The sequence below is a fragment of the Plasmodium yoelii genome (genome assembly GCF_900002385.2).
Source record: "Plasmodium yoelii strain 17X genome assembly, chromosome: 3".
In the NCBI taxonomy this organism is placed as follows: domain Eukaryota; phylum Apicomplexa; class Aconoidasida; order Haemosporida; family Plasmodiidae; genus Plasmodium; species Plasmodium yoelii.
In genome coordinates, this window is record NC_036175.2 from 619,696 (window position 1) to 629,484 (window position 9,789).

The following is a 9,789-nucleotide window of genomic DNA, read 5'->3' on the forward strand; positions in this document are numbered from 1 at the left end:
GAAACGTGAAATAAAAAATAATAGTAATATATAATGGTGATATAATGGTGATATAATGGTAATATAATGGTAATATAATGGTAATATAATGGTAATATAATGGTGATAATAATAAAAGTTAAAAATTTTGTTATTAAATTTATTCATTTGGGAAATTTGTATTCTTAAGTATAATTACAATTATATAATAAAATCACTAAACTGGCAATAAATAATAAATAATAAATAAATATATATATATATATATATATATATATACTTGGATTATTATAAACTATTTTTTTTATTTTTTTTTATTTTTTTTTCATTTTTTTTTTATTCCTTATGCCTTAATATTTTTTTCATTTTCTTATTATTTATTAGTATGTATATATATGCATGTATATAAATTGAACATATATAATTGATAAAATGGATACATACATATATTCTTTTTTTTTTTTTTTTTAATATAATAAATAAATATTGTCTTAGAGTTAAGTCAAAAAAAATTGCATGTGAGTGTTTTTTTTATAAGATACTAAAAATATTTTAAAGCGGGGTAAGGCAATATTATTTAGGATCTAGTATTCGCATATTTTTTTGATAGTATTATTATATATATATAAAATATTATTATATCGGATTATGTATATATAATGTATTATATATTGTATTATATTTATTATGTATTATTTATTATGTATTATTTATTATGTATTATTTATTATGTATTATATTTATTATGTATATGGTATTAACAAAGGCCATAAAAATTTTAGTATCCCATAGTTTTATTATAAATAAAAAAGTTATATAATAATAATAGGGGAACTGCTTATAGTTTTATCACGATACATTTTAGAAAAATGTATAGAATATATGAATTTATTATTTTTATGACGGTATAATAAAATATATTATTAGTATTATTTACATTGATATATTTTTTTTTATATTTAAGGAACGACGAAATATTTTATATTTTTAAAATTATTATTACATTAAAAATTATTATAATATATTTATTTTTTGGGTATAGGTTTTTTTTCATGTTTTTATTTTGAAAACTATTGTTTATTATAATGATTAAAAAAAAAAAAATAATAAAAATAAGGAAATTATAATAATCTAAAAATCATAGTTATATATTGTATAGATTATTTTTTTCTTGTATTCACGATTATAATTACATTGTATGTTTTTTTTTTATATGTAATAGAATTTCTATATTTTATTTTTTGTAATTTTTTTTTTTTTACAATTATAGTTATTAATAAGATGTTTTCGATTAATCGAATATAAAATCGTTTAATGGAAAAACATAAAGTATTATAATTTTTTTTTTTTATAGTTTTTATTTTTATTAATGGCGTTAATTAATATATAAATAATAGCCGATTAAAATGAAAAAAGAATCATGGTATTCTTATATATATGATCATAATGAAAATAATAAAAATTTAGTAAATTTATCATTAAATAATAGTAGCAATATGCAATCATCTAAAAGCTGTTATATAAGAGGAAAGAATTACAAATTTTCTCTTTTATTAAAAATAATTACATCTTTAATTTTAGTAGGATTACCATATCACGTATCCTATACTAATGTAAGAAATGAAATATAAAATAAATATATGTCTATTTATTTATACTTTATTTTATAACAAATTATATTTTTGGCGTGTCTTTTAAGAGAATATACTACATCGAGTTGTATAGCCCAATGTATGCAGTATATTTTTTAAATCTTTTTTTGATTTTTTATGATTTTTTATGACATTTTTTTAATTTTTTATGACATTTTTTACTACAGAATAACTCTAATAGTACCTGGGGCAATAATAATAAAAATGATCCGAATCAAATTAATAAATTACTTAAAAGAATATTAAGTGAGTTAGATGAAATAAATGGATCTAAATCAGAAGTAAGAGATATATATTTTGAGAATCCAGAAAATAATGAAGAAAACGAAATAGATATTTTAGATCCAAATGTTAGTGACAATATATACTTAGATAAGTTATTTGGTGAAGAACCATTGAATGAATATGCAGATAATAATGAAGAAGATGATGATGATGATAAAAAAAAAGAATTAGAAGAAAATGAAGAATCTGATACTGATTCTGTAAATAGCAATTTAAGTGATACACAATATGAACAAACGGATAATGGTGCATTAGACAACGACCTAGAAACTGAAGATAATAACAAAGAAGAGAAAGAAGAAAACGAAGAAAACGAAGAAAAAGAAGAGAAAGAAGAAAACGAAAGTGATGAAATAAGCACTAATGCCTCCGATGGCGTAGAAACGCCAGAAGACACATCTGAACCAGATAGTGATAGCACTGTAGTGGGCCAGGTTGAACAGGTCGAAGTAGAACAGGTTGAACAAGTAGAACAACCTGAACAGGTAGAAGTAGAACAGGTTGAACAAGTAGAACAACCTGAACAGGTAGAAGTAGAACAAGTTGAACAAGTAGAACAACCTGAGCAAATAGAAGTAGAACAGGTTGAACAAGTAGAACAACCTGAACAGGTAGAAGTAGAACAAGTTGAACAAGTAGAACAACCTGAACAGGTAGAAGTAGAACAAGTTGAACAAGTAGAACAACCTGAGCAAATAGAAGTAGAACAAGTTGAACAAGTAGAACAACCTGAGCAAATAGAAGTAGAACAAGTTGAACAAGTAGAACAACCTGAACAAATAGAAGTAGAACAAGTTGAACAAGTAGAACAACCTGAACATGTAGAAGTAGAACAAGTAGAAGAAAAAGAACAACCTGAACAAGTAGAAGAAGAAAAAGAAATTGAACAACCTGAACAAGTAGAGGTAGAACATGTTGAAGAAGTAGAATCTGTTGAACAACCTGAACAAATAGAAGTTGTTGGAGAACAAGAAATTGAACAACCTGAACAGGTAGAAGTAGAACAAGTTGAACAACCTGAACAGGTAGAAGTAGAACAAGTTGAACAACCTGAGCAAATAGAAGTCGAACAAGTTGAACAACCTGAACAAGTAGAAGTAGAACAAGTTGAACAACCTGAGCAAATAGAAGTAGAACAGGTTGAAGAAGTAGAACAGGTTGAAGAAGTAGAACATGTTGAACAACCTGAACAGGTAGAAGTAGAACAAATTGAAGAAGAAAAAGAAATTGAAGAACCTGAACAACCTGAACAAATAGAAGTGGTTGGAGAACAAGAACTTGAACAACCTGAACAGGTCGAAGTAGAACAGGTTGAAGAAGTTGAACAAGTTGAACAGGTAGAAGTAGAACATGTTGAACAACCTGAACAGGTCGAAGTAGAACAAATAGAAGAAGAAAAAGAAATCGAACAACCTGAACAAATAGAAGAAGAAAAAGAAATCGAACAACCTGAACAAATAGAAGAAGAAAAAGAAATCGAACAACCTGAGCAAGTAGAAGTAGAACAAGTTGAACAACCTGAACAAATAGAAGTAGAACAGGTTGAAGAAGTAGAACATGTTGAACAACCTGAACAAATAGAAGTAGAACAGGTTGAAGAAGTAGAACAGGTTGAAGAAGTAGAACAAGTTGAACAACCTGAACAGGTAGAAGTAGAACAGGTTGAAGAAGAAAAAGAAATCGAACAACCTGAGCAAATAGAAGTAGAACAGGTTGAAGAAAAAGAAATTGAACAACCTGAGCAAATAGAAATAGAACAGGTTGAAGAAGTAGAACAAGTTGAACAACCTGAACAAATAGAAGAAGAACCAGTTGAACAATCTGAGCAAATAGAAGTGGTTGGAGAACAAGAAATTGAACAGCCTGAGCAAGTAGAAGTAGAACAAATTGAAGTAGAACAAGTTGAACAACCTGAACAAATAGAAGTAGAACAGGCTGAAGAGGCTGAAGAAAAAGAAATTGAACAACTTGAGCAAGTAGAAGTAGAACAAGCTGAAGAGGCTGAAGAAAAAGAAATTGAACAACTTGAGCAAGTAGAAGTAGAACAGGCTGAAGAGGCTGAAGAAAAAGAAATTGAACAACTTGAGCAAGTAGAAGTAGAACAGGCTGAAGAGGCTGAAGAAAAAGAAATTGAACAACCTGAGCAAATAGAAGTAGAACAGGCTGAAGAAAAAGAAATTGAACAACTTGAGCAAGTAGAAGTAGAACAGGCTGAAGAACCTTTTGAACAAGTAGAAGTAGAACAGGTTGAAGAAGAACCTGTTGAAGAAGTAGAACAAATAGAAGTAGAACCTGTTGAACAACCTGAACAAATAGAAGTAGAACATGTTGAACAATATGAACCAGTAGAAGTAGAACATGTTGAACAATATGAACCAGTAGAAGTAGAACCAGTTGAACAACCTGAACAAATAGAAGTAGAACATGTTGAACAATATGAACCAGTAGAAGTAGAACATGTTGAACAATATGAACCAGTAGAAGTAGAACATGTTGAACAATATGAACCAGTAGAAGAAGAACCAGTTGAACAATATGGACCAGTAGAAGTAGAACATGTTGAACAATATGAACCAGTAGAAGTAGAACATGTTGAACAATATGAACCAGTAGAAGTAGAACATGTTGAACAATATGAACCAGTAGAAGTAGAACATGTTGAACAATATGAACCAGTAGAAGTAGAACCTGTTGAACAATATGAACCAGTAGAAGTAGAACATGTTGAACAATATGAACCAGTAGAAGTAGAACATGTTGAACAATATGAACCAGTAGAAGTAGAACCTGTTGAACAATATGAACCAGTAGAAGTAGAACATGTTGAACAATATGAACCAGTAGAAGAAGAACCAGTTGAACAATATGAACAAGTAGAAGTCGAACCTGTTGAACAATATGAACAAGTAGAAGTAGAACCTGTTGAACAAGTAGAATCAGTTGAAGAAGAATCTATTGAAGGAGATTCGGTTGAAGAAGAATCAACTGAGGAAGAATCAGGTGAAGAAGAAGAATCAGATGAAGAAGAAGAATCAGATGAAGAAGAAGAATCAACTGACGAAGAAGAATCAACTGACGAAGAAGAATCAGATGAAGAAGAAGAATCAACTGAAGAAGAAGAATCAACTGAAGAAGAAGAATCAGATGAAGAAGAGGAACATGTTGAAGAAGTAGAACATGTTGAAGAAGTAGAACATGTTGAAGAAGTAGAACATGCTGAACAACCTGAACAAATAGAAGTAGAACATGCTGAACAACCTGAACAAATAGAAGTAGAACATGCTGAACAACCTGAACAAATAGAAGTAGAACCTGTTGAACAATATGAACATATAGAAGTAGAATCTATTGAAAGAGAGAAACAGGATGAAGAAGAAAGAATTATAATGCGTTTGAGAAACAACGCAAATAGTTTATATGAACTATTTTCTCTTATGGGTATGAATCCATCTTTAATTATGAATCCAGATCAATTTAGTGATGATGAATTAATAAGAATGTTCAAAGAGTATCAAGCTAATCTTAATAGAGAATTTAATTTGGGATTCGATACAATGAATAAACCCGAACAAAAAGAAAATGGAGACATAGGAGAAGCCTCTAATAATGCTGCTGAATTGAAGGAAAATATGAACGATTTATTAAAAGATACAATCGAAATTTCAAAGGAAAGTATAAAAGAGCATGATGCTCAGTCAATTATGTTTACTCGCAAATTTATAAAACATGTTTCAGGCTATGATATTCAAAAAGCAAAAGACCATCCAACAGATGAAGATTCTAAGGAAATTAAAAAATATACAATGGGAAAGGGATATCGAGGCATGATTAATTATTATAGATTATTAGCTTTTAAAAAATTAAGAGAATTAGTAACACTTGCAGTAAATAAATTACAAAATAGTGTTAAAACATTGTATGGTCGATTTAAAACTACAAAGGTATTTGAATATATAGATAAACATATGCAAAGGATGATAATGATTAGAGATAAGGTTACACCTTATTTAGATAAAGTTGGAATAAATAAAAAGAACTTTAAAAAGGGATTAGAGATAACAAAAGAAATTATAATTAAAATATCTGTATTCACTTTAGAAGCATTAAGACCCATATATGGGCTTGCCAAAAAAGGGGCCGAATATTATGGAATTGATAGTTATATAAAGGAACTTGTAGAATACATAAAAGAAGAATTAAGTTTTAGTATAGCATTATATGCTGGATTAAGTGGAATTGGATATTTACTTTTTAATTCTGTATATGCTTCTATATTATCTGCATCAATTATAATTTTATTTATTCCATATTTACTTGATCGTATACCAAGAAATGATTAAACAGTTCAAAGATAAATTTAAGATTTCTATAGAAATTTACATAAGTAAATAGTTTGGAATTTCCTTTAAATTATCCGATTGAGTATATTTATGTGAATAAATAATATCATTGTTTGCCACCAAAAAATTATATATATATATATATATACATGTATGGGGGGTATATTATACTTCACAATTCTTATACTCCACATATATATATAGATAGATATATATATGTGTCGTATTTTAAATATTAATAATTCACGATTATTGTAGACAAATTAAATTTATATTATATATATATATATATATGTATATTTTTATAATTTATTTTATTATTAATCCTTGCATATATATTTATCAAAATAGTAATTTTATTGCAAATAAATACGTATATATCTAAAATTTAGTGTATATAATATTTCATAGTATTATAAGGATATCATTATGTGATATAAAATATCGTCATTTTAAGATTTAAAATTATATACCTATATATAAGCGTACTTATATAGATATATTGTTTTATATATTTATTTATATGTTCTATGATTGAGTTATTTTAATTTGTATTTTATATCAAATTTGGGATTAAATAGATATTTAATGGCTTTATTAAAACATCTTTATTATTTTAATTTTTTACTTTAATTTTTATTGTATGCACATTAAATATATTTTTTTTTATCTACGTATATGAACTATAGGCATAAACCGTCTATTTTTATAAACACAACAAATTGGATTTAAAAATTAACAAAAATATATAACTATTCTCTTTTAATATTATTAATACGAATTAAATAAATCATATTGATTAGGTAAATATTTAACAATACTAACAAATGATATATATAATAATAGCTATTTTTAAGTTCATACTATTATATAGTAAAATATATAATACCAAAATTAATGTTGTAAAAAAAAAAAAAAAAAAAAATGAGAGTAATATTAATTACATTTGTAATTATCATTATTAAGGACGGTCTTAATTATATTATATTTTATTTATAACTTGTTTAGGTTAATTTTATATTAATAAATATGGCATATCGTTTAAAAATATTAAATTGTAGTAGAATAAAATATTTAGCTGGTGCAGTTAAGTATTTAATTTTAAGGTTAGTAATGATAATAAAAATTAATTTTTTAAACCTTGTTATTTTTATATAATATATTTTTATTGTCTATAATTTAATGATACGGTATATTTCATTTGGGGTAGCTACCAATTAGTATTTTATACTGTTTTAATAGGGGTAGCATTTCCATACAAAATTGTATATATTTATAATTGGGTGTAATATAAAGCTATTATGTATATATATATATATATCTAACTATCAATTGTTAAAAGTTGTATAATTTGAAAAAAAAAATATATAAGAAAAGATTAACAATATTTATATCATGAAAAAAATATTATAAAAATAAAATAAAAATTTATTTAAATGGTAACTTATTATTGTGTTTCCTAATATTTTTGAATTTGGTATTTATAATTTGTGTACTAACTTTTATTTTAAGTATATAATTTTACTCATTTGAGAAAATTAATGAACCTAAACAAAATTATTATAATATTGAACCCATTTATTAAATATAATTTAAATTGCAAAAAAAATAGTTTAGGTCGAAATTATAATATATATATATATATATTATATAAAAATATACAATAGAGAGTTATCACATAATTTAAATTAATTATTTTTTATTTAAGCAAAACAACCAAACTAGAAATGTTTCCATTTATATTATGATGTGAATAAAATTAGAATTTATGAGAATATGAACTTAAAATTTTATATATTACACAAAATTGATTTATAATAATATAATGTTTTTATATGATTATATATGTATTTTAAATTTTACACTATGGTTATATATTATATGTATATTTATTTAATAAACTAAATTAAAAATGAAAAAATCAAATATTTTTAATAAAATATTATTGTTTGCAATTATTATTTATTCTTTAAAATGCCACCAAAATGTAAGTTATTACCATTTTATATGTTTTGTATATAATTATATTGATAAAAAAATTTATGTTAAATAATTAAAATTAGTGGTATGTAAATATATGTTATTAAATGTCTTATTTCTTTTACAGGAATTGCACAATTTAAGCGAGATATGTATATATCCTCAAAGGGATTCAATAAATTTTAGAAATGGCAGAATATTAGCATATGCAGACAAACCAACAGACTTAAATTATTTTTATGAATCAGCTTTAAGTCTTAATGATAAAACAGAAGACGATTATAACGATGAAGGAAAATTAAATCTTCAAGAAAATGGTGAGTTGTATACAAATGATTTGAAAAATAATAAGTTAGAGAATTTAAAAATTACAATTTCGGAAACAAATAATTTGGCTAATGATAATATGGATGATGTATCAGAAACAATGGGGTGTGGTGATGGTGTATCAGAAACAATGAGATACGGTGATGATGAATCAGAAACAATGGGATACGGTGATGATGAATCAGAAACAATGGGATACGGTGATGATGAATCAGAAACAATGGGATGTGGTGATGATGAAAAAAAACGCAAATTGGAATCCCAAAAAATAGCTGGTAATGAAATATTAAAGATGTTAGGAGATAATATGAATAATAAGAATGCAGAATATATTTTGCTCAGTAAGTATCTAGAAAGTTTTAAGTTATTTCTAGATGATAGCTTTATAACGGATATTGATTATGATAAAATTGAAAAAGAATATAATATTTTATTTAGAAACTGGGAACATAATAAATCATTACGTAAACATATTAATAAAAGTATACTTAAAATAGTAATAAAGGTTATATTATGGAATTCGGCAATCGCACTTTTGTCTGCATACATGAGTTTTGTGTTTTTGGCATTTTTTTCTGTATCTCTGATAGATTTTAGAATTCAATATAATCAGCTCAGAAAATTATATAAAATAAGAAAAATGATGAAGAGATATTCTCGTCAATTCAATTCATTTGTATCATAAAACATTTTTTTAATTATTAAATTTTATAAAATTTTATAAAAATTTACAAAATAATATAAAAGTATCGTGGCTTAGCGTTTTATGTATTTGTATGAATTTTGTTTGAGTTAAAAAGATTGTTTTTTTTTGTTTATTATATATATTTTACTTAAAATTAATTATGAAATTATATGTCAATTGTATTTTTGTTTGTCTTATATTTTCCGTGAAAATATTCATCTTATTAGTGTTGTATGTGTAGTGATCAATATACGTTTAAATGTGTTTTTGTATTATTGGTAGCTATATTTAATTATATTTTTTTAGTATTTTTTTTGTGTGATTGTAATATCATTCTAAACGATATGTACTGTCAATATATATATATATATATATTAATTTATTTAAAAAACTTTTAAACAAATTTAATATATATATATATTATGTTTGGTAATTTCCATAAATATATGATATGAATATCCCTTGCATTTGTTTAATAGATATGTTCTATGTCAAGAATGTAAGAATGTTTTGTCGACATGAATAAAGCATATATTTTACA

General features: G+C 24.9%; 2 protein-coding genes across 2 annotated transcripts; both read left to right on the forward strand.

Annotated features, from left to right (window-relative positions):
- Positions 1 to 1,475: 1,475 nt before the first annotated feature.
- On the forward strand, positions 1,476 to 6,256 carry PY17X_0316900 (Plasmodium exported protein, unknown function; the record flags this gene model as incomplete). The annotated part of the gene is made up of 2 exons (XM_724817.3): positions 1,476 to 1,592; positions 1,799 to 6,256. The coding sequence occupies 2 exons, from the start codon at positions 1,476 to 1,478 to the stop codon at positions 6,254 to 6,256; spliced, it is 4,575 nt and encodes a 1,524-aa protein (XP_729910.3).
- Positions 6,257 to 8,168: 1,912 nt separating this feature from the next.
- PY17X_0317000 (fam-b protein) lies at positions 8,169 to 9,248 on the forward strand (the record flags this gene model as incomplete). The annotated part of the gene is made up of 2 exons (XM_022955004.1): positions 8,169 to 8,243; positions 8,364 to 9,248. 2 exons carry the CDS (start codon positions 8,169 to 8,171, stop codon positions 9,246 to 9,248), a joined length of 960 nt encoding a protein of 319 aa, XP_022811492.1.
- Positions 9,249 to 9,789: the final 541 nt, after the last annotated feature.